The sequence below is a fragment of the Oncorhynchus keta genome, chromosome 4 (assembly GCF_023373465.1).
Source record: "Oncorhynchus keta strain PuntledgeMale-10-30-2019 chromosome 4, Oket_V2, whole genome shotgun sequence".
Lineage (NCBI taxonomy): Eukaryota > Metazoa > Chordata > Actinopteri > Salmoniformes > Salmonidae > Oncorhynchus > Oncorhynchus keta.
This window is the reverse complement of record NC_068424.1, coordinates 29519699-29536192: the sequence shown is the minus strand read 5'-3', so window position 1 is coordinate 29536192 and position 16494 is coordinate 29519699. Positions and strand designations below refer to the sequence as shown.

The 16494-nt window shown below is 42.9% G+C and overlaps 1 protein-coding gene across 4 annotated transcripts; it reads left to right on the top strand.

Annotated features, from left to right (window-relative positions):
• The first annotated feature begins 3032 nt into the window (after window positions 1–3032).
• Window positions 3033–7280, top strand: LOC118372851 (C-C chemokine receptor type 9-like). Of its 4 annotated transcripts, none has more exons than XM_035758892.2 (4): window positions 3052–3161; window positions 3376–3422; window positions 4805–4952; window positions 5283–7280. In XM_035758892.2, the coding sequence occupies exon 4, from the start codon at window positions 5340–5342 to the stop codon at window positions 6342–6344; it is 1005 nt and encodes a 334-aa protein (XP_035614785.1). In that variant the 5' UTR covers window positions 3052–3161; window positions 3376–3422; window positions 4805–4952; window positions 5283–5339; the 3' UTR covers window positions 6345–7280. The 4 variants fall into 4 exon arrangements, with proteins under 4 accessions (XP_035614759.1, XP_035614785.1, XP_035614775.1 ...); XM_035758882.2 differs by having other exon boundaries at window positions 4805–5024; XM_035758866.2 differs by lacking the exon at window positions 4805–4952 and having other exon boundaries at window positions 3033–3161.
• The last annotated feature ends 9214 nt before the right edge of the window (window positions 7281–16494 follow it).

Sequence of the window (16494 nt, the reverse complement as noted above, 5' to 3'; positions counted from 1 at the left end):
GATATGGATAGGACCTCATATTATCCACATCATCCACCAGTGTCAGTGAGGCAATAACCAGTTGGCTGTCCTTCTAGCTTCCCCGTCCAGTCCTATGGCTCCTCCCCTCTCTTACATGTCCATCTCACCCGGCCCCTCCTCCCACATCAGGAGCCCCTCCTCCAAATCTGGAGTTCTGGCAGAGCTCACTACAGTGATGAAGAAAGAGTTTAGTTAAAGATCAAATAGTCAGTTCTGAGCAAATCGGTAAATGTCTTGCATCATTCAATATCATTGAAAAATTAAATAGTTACCTGTTTTGGACCTCTCTTTCAGGGTATTTGCAGAGAGTATGTCTTTCACAAAGACTTCCTACATTTACACTGGTGAGAAAACAGTATGAAGACCACCAGGCGTCTATAGTCTCTTTCAGGGAAGGACTGGGACCAGAAATAATTTCCCCCCCTTGAGAGCTCTACAATCGGCCCATTTTCCCCCCTAGAGGCCCACATTACTGGCCAAATAACGATCATTCTGTAAAATAAAATAAAAATGTATGCAGACCCACTGGCTTAAAGATGGACCAGCCCATCTGGCATTTGCCCAAACTGCCATAATGCAGTCTGAGGATATGAGTAACTTAATGACTAGGTAAATCATAGATGTCACATATCCACACCATTGAAACCAGACAATAACTATTTAACCTTTCTTCTCTATGCATCACTGTGTTGTGTCATTCGTCTTAGGAAGAGTGACACTCTTTCTTGATAAATTCTATCTTAGATTTAAAAAAAAAAGCTAAATGTCATTAAAGACTGTTTTTACTGATTCATGTTCTCTAATTCCTGTTACAGTGACATATGAGGTCATTGAGAGTAAGACCAAAGAAGAAGTGGTCACGGGCAAGTTTCTATAACCTTATCATTTGACCAGACAGAGTCAATGTGTTAGCAGACCAATGATACTGGACCATGTGGTTTAGGAGGGTCATTCCAAGTGCCGTGAATCAGTCTCAAGCACTCAGATTATGTGTTGGAGTTGCCCTTATCCGTAGGGGACTTCACAGAGCATAACCACATAATGTAATGTACATAGCATAGGCCTATTACTTAATAAATCAGTCCTTCTAAGTCTTAGACAGAATTTCAGAGATGTTGTTGGAACTAACACTGCCTTCTCTCTACTCTGAGACCACTACTAATGCATCTGATGCAGAGCCTGAGTCCTCGGTCAGACCTCACTATCGCAGCGTGGTGACCCTATATGACCTTACATGACCTTTGCCCAATAAACTTTGCTTCATCATATCGGATTTCGTTGTGGTTATTATTGTATTGTAGTGAATCATAAGATGTATGTAAGAATGTCCACAGTGCAGACAACGTTTAGTTATGGATTTTCCTGTGTATTCTGTGGGATTTGAGTAATTTATGCAAGAAGCTCAAGATCATTTGGGGACTGGGTTTGCCATATTTCAGGATCAGTGTGTGTTTTCGAGCATTGCGTGTGTGCGACAGAGAGGTCTGTCTTTGTCCTGCACAGGTGTCAAAGCACCTACCATGCACATCAGAGCTACAGTAATGCTGCTTTGCCATGTGTGTCAATTGGTACTGATGTCACCACCAACACCTCTCCGTCTGTCACTTTCTTCAAGAGTGTGTTCTCATAGGCACCCTAATGTACCCTTAACCCGGCTAACAGGCCATGGTTGTTTCACTTCACCTCTTTGTGGTCCAAACCGAGAAACGCAACCTGAAAATGACAGAAGAAGAAACTGGTATCTACTCTCAACCTCTCTCATCTCTGGGTCTTCAGTCTTGGACGGAAACTGCTAAATCAGCTTGGGTAGCGAAACCTCTGAGGATGGCACAATGGCTTGCTCTGATCTCTGTTGTACTCCGTGCCTAAAGATGGTTCGAAACTCAGAAGGTTAGAGAAGACTCTTCCTTACACCTGCTCACAGGAAACACACAACCATGCAGGCTTCCCTCTCCCTTTATGTCTCTATCATAACATAGTCACTTTGGAAACTCATAAAGTTGATATCAAGACAATATTTAAAAAAAATATATATATATATATATATATATATATATAAAAGACAATATCAAGTTTTGTCAAACTTGCTGGAACCTGGAACTCAGGCTGATAAAAACACAAATATATATTAAAATGAATTTAATCAAAACTATCAATACCGATTGTTCATTTTCATTTATCCGTGTTGTAAACAAGTCCAGGAATGCAAGGTACTTTTGATTCAGTGATTCTTGGGGATAATAAATGTGGTTTACTTTGCTTACATTTCTTTAACTTCCCTTTGCCCTGCACAATGTCTGCTCATAGTAGTTGCACTTCCCTTTCTACAGCGTCTGCTTCTTCCCCACAATAGTAAAACATGAGTGTTTCTCAGATGTAGTTTCATATAGGGAACACCTGACCAGATCATTGTGAGTCCTGTGACACACTGTTCCTTTGTCTTGTCTTAGAAAACCCTCTACACCGTGCAAATGTGTGTTCACTGTGATAATGCTGTCACAACAGCCCACCATGAACCATACCGGTGTTATCTTACACCCACTACCAAGGTTCTCCATTTCACTTCTCCCAGGCACTAAGTGCTTAACTTAGAATACGGTGTTGTGTAAAATGTGGCGTGACATGAAGGTCTATGACGTGTTTTTGAAGGGATGAATGGGAGAATTGTAACAGCAGAAAGAGACAATAGACGTGAGACCCAATGTGTAGAGCAGATATGACTAATAACACCTGCATGCAATGCTATTCGTTTCTGTCTGAGTGGGTGTCTCGTAGAACAAATGCAAGTAATCACTAGCATGCCGACAGACATGAGTGCCAGGGAGGTTCCCTAAAACGCAGTATCTCAATTTAATGCTCACAGTGTAGCCAGTGGAGGCTGCTGAGGGGAGCACAGCTCATGGTAATGGCTGGAATGGAGTCAATGGAATGGTATCAACCACATCTTTGAATCCATTCCACTGACTCCATTCCAGCCATTATTATGAGCCGTCCTCCCCTCAGCAGCCTCCACAGCAGCCTCCATTGTAGTTAAGGCAAAACCATAAAAGCTGGTGACGATGAGACATGTAGCAATATTCGTCAAGGGCTTGAGGAAAGCATTGTTATCTAGTTGGCTCGTAGCACTCATCACAGACGGGGTACGTTCTTGTAACATTGTCTTAGTTATCAACTTTTTAGTGAGTTTAATGTGGGATGTTCTTTCATAGTACTGGAAAGTACTATGTAAACATTTGACGGTGATAAATTATGACATGTGTTCTAAAGTGTATGTATGCAGTAAACCAAAAAATGATCACATTAGGTTATTTGGGGACTAAACTATACATTTTTTTTTGTTCCTTCTTCTGACAGGCAAAATGGAGTCACCATCATTCACAATATTTCCAACTTCTGAAACAGTAAGTATTACCTCAATCTAATTGCTTCTATTTACAACTATAAAGCCATGCTATAAAATGAGTTAGAGAGCAACATCAAATCAGCAGAGAATAGATTCAATCCAATTGAGTAGCTCGCCAAACAATTCTGAAGGTACCTGCAATTTAGAAGTGTTCCACCTCAAACGGTCATTAACAAATCTCACACCTATCCGACACCAAAAGCTCCCAGTTCCGCTACTATCTAATCAACACAACCTTGACGTTATCCCACCCCATGGTTCGCCACTATTGGCTTAAAAAGCCAAACCTAACACAATATCTGCCAATTCATTTCCAGGAATATTGCTTGTCTATGTGGTGCACACGTTTGTCTACCACTCTGCGTGTAACCGTGTGATTAACGTCTTGTGGGTTGACCGAAATTGTTTCACCGTCACAATTAAAATGTTAACTGCAAAGTAGGCTTAGCTGGCAGAAGTGTATCAGGAGTAAGTATGTCATGTGTATCTATCATTTGCAAACTCTGCCATGAAATGAGCAGCAGCAGTACAGAACCATCACTAGACCGGCACATTCTTCACTGGCTTAGATGCACAATTAAAGGAGAATTCAACAACAACAACAACAACAACAAATCTAAATCTGTTAGTTTTCTTCCAGATCTAAAAAAATAAATAAAAAGAAGTATTCTGCTGTGATTTAACCATTGACATGGACTCAGAGCATCCGATTGTGTTGTTTCTATATGAACAATTGTAATTGAGAGTGAAAAACAAAACAAATCTAAACCAGAGAATAACATAATATATAAAACAGAGTTTGAGAGAAAAAAAAAAACCTCAGCTTTTATAGGGTCCCCTAGAGTTGTTTATTAACTATTACTTTACCAGGTATATTGGCAGAAAACAGTGCACTACTTTCTCTTCTACAGTAGGATGTGGGGAAGAGTTTTAGGGGAGAAGAGAAAAACGTGCCTATTTGTAAGCTAGAAAAAATTAGTAGCACGTGACCCGTTTCATTATTTATTTTTCTTTAAGTAGCTCTCATGTCAGAAAAGGCCGGAGACCCCTGATCTAGTGTTTGTCTTCTCAACTCCCATACAAAGACCACATAAAGTTTCACATCAACATTAATGTGGTCGGAGAGGAAAAACATTTTATTTTCAACTCACCACTTTTAGTAGCCTAAGTAGCCAAGAGTCAGATCAGAATTTGGATCAGACTGGAAGGGTTGTTTATGATGTTTGTAGCAATGTTTTTGTAGTCTGTGTTCGTGCAAGTGTACAACAAGAACTCTTGTAGCAAACATTTCTAACACACGCAAACATCAGTATCAAATATCTACGGTGCGCACAAAAGACCTGCCCCCCCCTCCTCACCCCATATTTATCTCCTTCCTAGATCTGTGTCGGAGGCGACAACAAGCGCAGTGTCGTTGACGTGCATCGTGAACCTGAGCCCCTCTCTGTAGCCCCCCTGGAGTGTTAAGCCACCCCACCTCACACAGAAGGAAGTGGTGCAGCGGTGTGGTTTCTCCTGTTGAGAGACAGTGAGACACAACACCTGCTTCTGAGAGCAACCACAGCAGCATTGGCTTTAGGCAGAACGTCACTACCACCAGGTCTTGATGTCACCGTGCTGTGCTCTGCTAAATGCACTATGTTATGAAACACTGTAGTGTAGGCAGACGGTTTAAGGGAACAGGCAGCTAGCTAGTCAACCATTGCAGACAGGAAGTCATGAAACAAAAATGCTCAAACTACATTTAAATCTGTTGGTCTTAAACCGTTATGAAAGACACCGTGACAAAATAAATGATTAAGGACACCTGTTGCACAAATTCAAAGTAAAAGTCTCAGAATGCTTGTTTGTATTACAGGGATCTGGAGATTACACAGAGGACTATGAGGAAGGCTATACTGAGACCCCAGGGGGAATGTGTGATAAGTCCTGGGTGAGGGAGTTCCGGGGTCTCTACGAACCCCCTCTGTTCTGGCTCATCTTCTCCCTGGGCGCCGTCGGCAACCTGATGGTGGTCTTCATCTTTACCACGGTACGCCACCGCCTCAAGACTATGACAGACGTGTACCTACTCAACCTGGCTGTGGCTGATCTCTTCTTCCTGGGTACACTGCCCTTCTGGGCTGCTGATGCCACCAGGGGCTGGGTGTTCGGCCTGGGCCTCTGTAAGATCCTCTCGGCCGTCTACAAAATCAACTTCTTCAGCAGCATGCTGTTGCTCACCTGTATCAGTGTGGACCGCTATGTGGCAATCGTCCAGGTCACCAAGGCTCACAACCTGAAGAACAAGAGGCTGTTTGTCAGCAAGCTGGTCTGTCTGGCTGTCTGGATCATCTCAGGCCTCCTGGCTCTGCCTGAGTTCATTTTCGCCCAGGTGAAGCCTGACCACAGGGGCAATTCCTTCTGTGTCCTGGTCTACCCGAACAACCTTTTCAACCGCACCAAGATCCTGGTGCTGGCTCTGCAGGTCTGTGTGGGCTTCTGCCTGCCTCTGCTGGTCATGGTTCTATGCTACTCGGTCATCATTCGCACCCTGCTGCAGGCCAAGAGCTTTGAGAAGCACAAGGCACTGAGAGTCATCTTCGCCGTGGTGGCTGTGTTTGTCCTCTCCCAGCTACCGTACAACGGGCTACTTGTGGTTGATGCCACGCAGGCCGCCAACACCACCATCAAGGACTGTGCCATATCGGGCCATTTCGATGTCGCCGGGCAGATTGCGAAGAGCCTTGCATACACCCATGCTTGCATTAATCCCTTCCTGTATGTGTTCATTGGCGTTCGCTTCCGGAAGGATCTACTGAGGCTGCTGAGGCAGTACACCTGTGGCCTGAACCAGAGAGGCCTCAATAAGATGCAGGCCGTTCCCAAACGCCCCTCCGTCATGTCCGACACCGAGACCACCCCTGCCCTCTCCTTGTAACCCCGCCTCCCTGAGACCACTCCCCCCCATCTTGGCGTTACCACACCTACCCACACATTAAACATCACCTCAGACCATACTGTTGGGTTGAATCCTAGCTAATGTTCTGTGTGCGTAATTCAAATTTCTCATTGACATCCATACATTTAAACGTGTAAAGGTGAATACCAGGGGTCTCAAAGTTAGGCTTCAGCCCCCTGGGATTGCCTCTGACTTTATCATTACTTCCATATGATATCATAGGCTGCTAAGGACCGCACATTTCCAGGGCGACAAACCCAGCTGCATCCTGATTACATTGGTATTTTGCCAGTATAGAAATTCATTGTTGTTTACATATACCCTGTGCAGACAGTCAACATACAATACATCCAAAGCATACAGCTCTCTAGGTCCTTGTATAAAAGTGTACATTACTGTATATAAATTGTGTCAATGAGTATTGTTACCTTGACTGTGTTACTGTTTTCTGTATTTGTAGAGTAGGTGCTGCTGCAAAATGATTGGCATTATAATTGTGAAAGCTATCCATTAAAACTGAAATAAAATGATTGGCATTATAATTGTGAAAGCTATCCATTAAAACTGAAATAAAGTGATTGGCATTATAATTGTGAAAGCTATCCATTAAAACTGAAATAAAATGATTGGCATTATAATTGTGAAAGCTATCCATTAAAACTGAAATAAAATTATTGGCATTATAATTGTGAAAGCTATCCATTAAAACTGAAATAAAGTGATTGGCATTATAATTGTGAAAGCTATCCATTAAAACTGAAATAAAATGATTGGCATTATAATTGTGAAAGCTATCCATTAAAACTGAAATAAAATTATTGGCATTATAATTGTGAAAGCTATCCATTAAAAATGAAATAAAATGATTGGCATTATAATTGTGAAAGCTATCCATTAAAACTGAAATAAAATGATTGTCCTCTGTTGTTTGTCAATGTGAGAACAGTCAAATCATTATCTTGAAAACCAACACCAGTTAGAATACCTCACTTAGTCCTTTCTTCAAAATGTGTCACAATAATGAGACTCACACACACACTCTTTTATGGAGGTCATACGATTGAAATAGGCAGCGCAAAGGCCACATGAATAAATGCTACCGTTTGAGACACGAGCGACGTTCACTTCTTATTTTTCACTTGGTGTGAGAATACGGCGCACTGTTTTCAATGGTGTAACGTACGTTCTGTGGTGGGGAAACAGACTAAGTGTGGCTTGTTGCGTCCACAACGCTTTCACTATGACTACAGCCTATGACTTGCTCTTAGTTGGCTGAGCAAGCACAATTGACAATCTGTTTCCCCATTGAAAAGCAGTTGTACCCCATGTTGGTATGGGTATGACTAGGCATTTTCAAAGTTAGTGGTGAAGTTTGCCCACCTCATTCATACTGGTATGAGAAATGTTTACTCATTCACCTCTGAAAACCGTTGAGTCAGCACCATTGGTTCAGACAGGGTGAAAGTAGCCTCGGCTCCAGGCTTCGCTCACATTGTGAGGTGAAAGTCTGTGGCAGAGGGTGAGAATGGCATGTCGTGAAGTACACTGAAAAACACCTCTCCGCTGCTTGTTGTCGACCTGAATTTAGCCTCAAAGCAGAGGAAGCTAAGTTTGAAATCTAATTGCAATTTTACACATTCCACTTGCTTTGGTTTTAGTCACCATTTGTAGCATCAAAACACTTGTCTTTGAAGATCACCAGCATACTGTAGATGACATAAATACATACACGTGGTGTGTCTCTCCACTCATTATTGAGCCCATATTCTCAAACCCAACAGGTTGAAAAGAGGCCTGAGATCGTCACAATCCGAACCAGTCATAGGCAGTATAGACACAGACACCCCGTCTGATCTGATACAGGCAGACACTTTTGGGAGTGTTTTTCTACAGTTGGCCATGCTACTGAAAACATGGGAACATCAAAGGTCAGTAATGGGGGGCAGTTGCTGGCAAAGCCCTCTTATCTCTTCACTCCTCAGTGCAATTGGAGACGGTGAGATGGTGAAGCATTGTGAGCTTTACTGTAGGCTGTCTGCCCGTTGCAATAATCTGTTTCATAACTCGCCCTCGGATGCACTCAAACCACCGCTATCAAAGCATAAGTCTGAAATCAGACTGATTAGCAAATAGACTGAGATTGACTGAAGCTGGGGTTGACAGAGACATGGCGTTCCATTAACAGACCAAGCTAAAACATGCATTTACATTTTAAAATGACAACTGAGCGTGGCAGGCAGTGCGTGTGTTTTTCATGTAAACGATGCGATAATTAAGTTGCGCTGCAAAGGTGGATTCTCGATTAGATAGAGACGTTTTTCACGAGAGCTAGGAAGGTCAACAAATTTGTGATGAGAAACCTTTCATCGTTTACTCACTTGACAAGCTGCTCTGCTTGAAGCTCACTATGCCTCAGACTGAGGGTAGGAAAAAAGCATGGTACGTTTTTGAGGTTAGTGAGGTCGGCCATGCACCCCTGTACCTGTTCAATTCAGGTGAGACCACAGACGCACACTTTCATGTCTCTTTTGTTTTGTCTGCTCATTGCACGACAGGAAGCCATCAGTCAACTGGCTTCCTGTATCCTTGTATAGTACTACTGCAATACTACAGACACTAGATCCCTGTACAAAAGCTACACTACAGACAGCTAGGCCTCCATAGGGAGACCAGACAAGTAACAGTTTTCTCTCAGCTTCTCCTCCACCTACTCCAAAGTGCCTTACTTCACTTTATTTAACTGCCATCCATGTGGATGTGGCCTTGAAATGGTAATGAGTTACCTTGAGTTGTTACTTTGTAAAAAGGTAATGTATAGCATTTCCCACACTCTCCTGACTGACTTTCCACCAATGACCAGTCACCCCACTTCCAATTTCCTGCAGGGGCGGGCCTTCCTTCACTGAAACACCTACTTCCAATCTAATTGACTGACCTACAAATAATATTGAGTAGTTATTTACGATGCAAGGATTTGTAGATCAGTCAATCTTGCACTGTGTACCCAGTGAACACAGACAGACAATGATGTCTTTTTTTGGTTCAGTCCTGGACCGGCCTTGATTGCAACTTCCACGGATGTTGATTTTTGGTCCTAGATGTCTTTGTTTGGTTCAGATTTGGTCTGTTTGGTTCAGATTTGGTCTGATTTGGTTTGTTTGGTTCAGATTTGGTTACCTTGAAGTGGCCCAAACGGATTTGGTCAGGACCGGCCTTTATTTGGTCCAAACATTGGCGCCTAAGATTGATTCTGAACCAATCATAGACATCTATGCCCAATCATAGAAGTTTCACACGCGTGGACAGCACAGTAGAGCACAGCAGATTACAATAAAGTACATTACAGTACAGTATATTACAATAAAGTAGAGCACAGAAGAGTACAATATAGTACAGTATATTACAATAAAGTAGAGCACAGAAGAGTACAGTACAGTAAAGTAAAGTAAAAACAAGTATAGGACAGTAGAGTACAGCACAGTATAATTTACTGTATTGTACCCTACTTTATTCTAATGTATTCTACTGAACTAAACTGTACTCTACTGAATAAAATTATGCTGTCTTGTACTGTACCGTACTATAATGTACTCTACTGTACTAAACTGTGCCGTACTGTTCAAACTTGTGAAACATAGACTTGACTTCTATGATTTGTTCAGATTTGGTCTGGTCCAGAACGGACCAAATGTGTAATTGTCTGGGAGCAGAACTCATTAGAATAACACCCAACATGCTTTGCAAATGTTTGTTTTTAGATTTAAATTTACATTTGGTGATTCAGCAGACAGACACTCTTATGCAGAGCGACTTGCAGTCTGTGCGTTCAACTAAACTAGATTAAAAACATTTTTTAAAAAGTTTTTTTGTCACATGTGCTGATTACAACAAGTGTAGTAGACCTTACAATGCAGAAAAAGAAGTGTCAAGTAAAAAATAGATTACATTTTGTAAAAATAATTTACAAAATTATAAAGAGCAGCAATAATAAACAGTGGTGAGGTTATATACAGGGGGGTACCGGTACAGAGTCAATGTGCGGGGGCACCGGCTAGTTGAGATAATTTAGATAATATGTAGATGTAGGTAGAGTTAAAGTGACTATGCATTGATAATACACAGAGAGTAGCAGCAGCGTAAAAGGGGGGACAATGTAAATAGTCTGGGTAGCCATTTGATTAGCTGTTCAGAAGTCTTATGGCTTGGGGGTAGAATGTGTTAAGAAGCCTTTTGGACCTAGACTTGGCTAGCAGTAGCTGAGAGAACAGTCTATGACTAGAGGGGCTGGAGTCTGACAATTTTTAGGGCCTTCCTCTGACACCGCCTGGTATAGAGGTCCTGGATGGCAGAAAGCTTGGCCCCTGTGATGTACTGGGCCGTACGCACTAACCTCTGTAGTGTCTTGCGGTCGGAGGCCAAGCAGTTGCCATACCAGGTGGTGATGCAACCATGCTCTCGATGGTGCAGCTGTAGAACCTTTTGAGGATCTGAGGGCCCATGCCAAATCTTTTCAGTCTGCTGAGGGGGAATAGGCGTTGTCGTGCCCTCTTCACGACTGTCTTGGTGTGTTTGGACCATTCTAGTTGATGAAGACACCAAGGAACCTGAAGCTCTCAACCTGCTCCACTGCAGCCCCGTCGATGAGAATGGGGGCGTGCTCAGTCCTCCTTTTCCTGTAGTCCACAATCATCTCCTTTGTCTTGGTCACGTTGAGGGAGAGGTTGTTGTTCTGGCACCTCACGGCCAGGTCTCATCGTTGTCGGTGATCAGGCCTACCACTGTTGTGGCGGATGTGTTGTTACCTACCCTTACCACCTGGGGGCGGCCCGTCAGAAAGTCCAGGATACAGTTGCAGAGGGAGGTGTTTAGTCCCAGGGTCCTTAGCTTAGTGATGAGCTTTGAGGGCACTATGGTGTTCAATGCTGAGCTGCAGTCAATGAATAGCATTCTCACATAGGTGTTCCTTTTGTCCAGGTGATAAAGGGCAGTGTGGAGTGCAATAGAGATTGCATCATCTGTGGATCTGTTGGGGCGGTATGCAAATTGGAGTGGGTCTAGGGTTTCTGGGATAATGGTGTTGATGTGAGCCATGACCAGCCTTTCAAAGCACTTCATGGCTACAGATGTGAGTGCTACGGGTCGGTGGTCATTTAGGCAGGTTACCTTCGTGCTCTTGGGCACAGGGACTATGGTGGCCTGCTTGAAACATGTCGGTACTACAGACTCAGTCAGGGACAGGTAGTCAGTGAAGACACTTGCCAGTTAGTCAGCGCATGCTCGGAGTACACGTCCTGGTAATCCATCTGGCCCTGCGGCTTTGTGAATGTTGACCTGCAACGGAGAGCGTGATCACACAGTCGTCCGGAACAGCTGATGCTCTCATGCATGTTTCAGTGTTACTTGCCTCGAGGCGAGCATAGAAGTAATTCATCACTCCAGAGAAAGCGTTTCCACTGTTCCAGAGTCCAATGGCTGAGAGCTTTACATCACTCCAGCCGACGCTTGGCATTGTGCATGGTGATCTTAGATTTGTGTGCGGCTGCTCGACCGTGGAAACCCATTTCAGAGGCAGTTTGGAACTCGGTAGTGAGTTTTGAAACCGAGGACAGAAGATTGTTACAAGCTACACACTTCAGAACTTGGCTGTCCCGTTCTCTGAGCTTGTGGGGTCTTAGCAGCTGAGCCGTGGTCGCTCCTACAGGTTTCTACTTCACAATAACAGCACTTACAGTTGACCGGGGAAGCTCTATCAGGGCAGAAATTTGACAAACTGACTTGTTGGAAAGGTGGCATCCTATGACGGTGCCAAGCTGAAAGTCACTGAGCTCTTCAGTAGGGCCATTCTACTGCCAATGTTTGTCTTTGGAGACGGGTGTGACCGAAATAGCCGAATCCACTAATTTAAATGGGTGTCCACATACTTTTGTACAGTGCATTCAGAAAGTTTGCAGACCCTTTCCCTTTTTCCACATGTTGTTACGTTGCAGCCTTATTCTAAAATTGTACACATAATGCCCAATAATGACAAAGCAAACACAGGTTTTTAGAAATATTTGCAAATGTATAAAAAATTAAAAACAGAAATACCATATTTACATAAGTATTCAGACCCTTTGCTATGAGACTCAAAATTACATTGATCATCCTTGAGTTGTTTCTTCAACTTGATTGTAGTCCACCTGTGGTAAATTCAATTGATTGGACATTTGGAAAGGCACACACCAGTCTATATAAAGGTCCCACAGTGAAAGTGTATGTCAGAGCAAAAACCAAGCCATGAGGTTGAAGGGATTGTCCGTAGAGCTCTGAGACAGGATTGGGTCAAAGCACAGATCTAGGGAAGACTACCAGCATTGAAGGGCGGGCGGGGGGGCTTGGTCAGGGAGGTGACCAAGAACTCAATGGTCACTCAGACAGAGCTCTAGAGTTCCTCTGTGGAGAACTTTCCAGAAGGACAACCATCTCTGCAGCACTTCACCAATCAGGCCTTTATGGTAGAGTGGCCAGACGGAAAGTACTCATTAAAAGGCACGTGACTGCCCGCTTTGAGTGCCAAAAGCCACCTAAAGGACTCTCAGATAAAACAAGATTCTCTGGTCTGGTGAAACCAAGATTGAATTATTTGACCTGAATGCCAAGCATCATGTCTGGAGGAAACCTGGCACCATCCCTACGGTGAAGCATGGTGGTGTCTGCATCATGCCATGGGGATTTTTTTCAGCAGCAAGGACTGGGAGACTAGTCAGGATCGAGAGAAAGATAAACGGGGCAAAGTACAGAGAGATCCTTGATGCAAACCTGCTCCAGAGTGCTCATGACCTCAGACTGGGACAAAGGTTCACCTTCCAACAGGACAATGACGCTAAGCACACAGCCAAGACAATGCAAGAGTGGCTTCAGGACAAGTCTCTGAATGTCCTTAAGTGGCCCAGCCAGAGCCCGGACTTGAACCCGATTAAACATCTCTGGAGAGACCTGAAAATAGCTGTGCAGCGACGCTCCCCTTCCAACATGACAGAGCTTGAGAGGATGTGAGAATACAGAGAAGAATGGGAGAAACCCCCCAAATACAGGTGTGCCAAGCTTGAGAAGACTCTAGGCTGTAATCTCTGCCAAAGGTGCGTCAACAAAGTACTGAGTAAAGGGTCTGAATACTTATGTAAATGTGATATTTTTGGTTTTTTTTGTGTTTTGTTTTATCATTATGGGATATTGTGCGTAGACGAAGGGAAAAAACTATTTAATCCATTTTGGAACAAGGCTGTAACGTAACACAATGTGGAAAAAGTCAAGGAATCTGAATACTTTCCGAATGCACTGTATAGTGTACTTTTGTATATATAGTGTACTTGAAAGTCCATTCTAAAGTGTAGAGTTATTTGTACTTGTGTTTTTTCCCACCAGAAACTATCCTCATTGTATCATCCCGTTTCATCCTGAATCGTCAATTGAGAAAGACCTTGTTCATAATATTCTCCATTGCAAAGCTTTCACTACCACACTTGCAAACCTTTCAGTATTTTCCAATTAATAATTCAAGTTCACAAGTAATCTGCTTCACAAATGCTCCACTTCTACTTTATTGTTCACTTGAATTCTTCACCTCAGAACTTTGAGAAGAACATCGGGGGGCATGAGGGCCCCTATTCATGACAAACACTCGGGGAACTTGTCATTCTGTGTGAAAAGAAAATTACTATATCTGCCACAAGATGGCGAACTAGCTTTTCGCCAAGTGTCACTCTGACGTTAGTCTGTGGTGTTAATGTTATTGGTAAATTAACGCCATCTAGTGGCAATGTAGAGGACAGCCTGATTTCTCTTTCGTCAAGTCGTCTTGAGAAATGAAGGCTTATTTTGCATTGACTGATAGACTGTCTTGCAATAAGACAGTCAGTGAATAACAAACTTTGCCAAAAGACAGGGTGATTGATCTGACATTGTATTCACTCTGTATAATGATATGGCAATTAACACAGGGGAGAAGAAAAACAGTTAAAACTGAGCTATAAGGATTGTGGTGGGAGGTGGCTCACAACTGGAACAACACCTGTGTCCTAAGACCACCATTCCATCTTTCTTCTCCCAGGGATTTAGGTGTGTGTGTGTGTCTGTGATAGATTGTACAAGAGCAAGTGTGTGTGTGTGTGTGTGTGTGTGTGTGTGTGTGTGTGTGTGTGTGTGTGTGTGTGTGTGTGTGTGTGTGTGTGTGTGTGTGTGTGTGTGTGTGTGTGTGTGTGTGTGTGTGTGTGTGTGTGTGTGTGTATATGAGAAACAGCGAAAGGCCTCTGAGTTATGGGCCTAGTAGAATGGGAGAGTCCAGGTTGGGATGTGTTGACCCGTTGGCCTGGCTGCATTCTGGCACCAGAGAGGATTTGGTACTGTGAGACTGAGGGACCATGGCTCATGTATCAACAATGACAATGGCCTGCGACACACACGGGATCCTATTCTAAGATCTCAAAATACGTTGTGACAAATGCACTGTGTTGCAAAAGTTTGGGGACTGACTTAAAGGTTAATACAATTCAAAAACGTTCTCTGTGAGTTCAAGCTATCCAGAAGGCAATACAAGTATTTTGTTTTTAAAGGCAAATAAAAGATAGGACCATTTATTCTAAGCTAACATGATCTCCATAACACATAACACTCTCTTAAAAAAACGAAAAGTTTTATAGCAATTTATCCACACCCCAAACAGGGACTCTGTTATCCTTCTCCATCACTCCCTCAGTTATTATTTCACTTCAGACTCCCAGGCCGACAGAAAGAGAGACGTTTCCATTTCATGTCCGTCCTTTCCAGGGCTGTGTGTTACCTGTATGGTGATAAGTGTGTGACTGACTGGGAGTGTCATTTGTCACTGTCCAACTCTGAGTGACAGTCACAGATTGACGATGGTGATGATGGGAAGAGCCCTTGTGTTGTTCTGGCGCCACACACTCTAAACACCCAGCCACAATACACAGTTGTAGGGCTATGGGGAAAATACACAAGCATGCACACACACACACACATATTCCTCCATTTCAGAACTTGGCAGTGTATGACTTTTTTTGTGTGCAAATCCAGCGCCAATCCAACATATTGCACACAGGCAAAGCCAGAGCAATATCAAATAGATAATTCCTTTGATTTTATTCAAAAGTGGTTTCATGTTAAAACGTAAGTGATTTCCAGTTGTAAAACTGGTTCATCTGGTTTTTTGCTTTGGGTCCTTAATGTATGATTCTCATGTTGTGAAAAAATAGCATGTACAAAACACAGAACAATCTTTAAAAAGGAACAAATGACAAAATAACCTCAACGATGGATGAAAGTTAGAAGATCACACATCAAAACCATCCGTTCCGTGGAAATACTTAGGAAAACACAGCAAATTCTCCAGTGTTAAATCAACACTGACCGTGTTAAATTTAACACTGGGCTACTGTTTATAAGGGACCACACTTCTGATTGTTAAAATAACACTGTACTTAGTGCTGACTCAGTTACACTTAATCAGGGTTAGGGAATGAACACTTTCAGTTTTATGCAATAAAACCTTATTGTATTTTTAACACTAAGACGTGTATATATACAGTGCATTCAATAAGTATTCAGACCCCTTGACTTTTCCCACATTTTGTAACGTTACAACCTTATTCTAAAATGTATTAAATTGTTTTTTTTTCCACACTCATCAATATACACACAATACCCCATAATGACAAAGCATAAACTGTTTTTTAGAAATTGTTGCAATTTTTTTTTATTTTTTTAAATCCAACCGAAATATCGCATTTACATAAGTATTCAGACCCTTACCTCAGTACTTTGTGAAGAACCTTTGGCAGCGATTACAGCCACGGGTCTTCTTGGGTATGATGCTACAAGCTTGGAACACCTGTATTTGGGGAGTTTCTCCTATTTTTCTCTCCAGATGCTCTCAAGCTCTGTCAGGTTGGATGGGGAGCATTGCTGCACAACTATTTTTAGGTCTCTCCAGAGATGTTTGATCGGACTCAAGTTTAGGCTCTGGCTGGGCCACTTAAGATTTGTCCCCAAAGCCACTTCTGCGTTGTCGTGGCTGTGTGCTTAGGGTTGTTGTCCTGTTGGAAGGTGAACCTTCACCCCGTTCCGAAGTCCT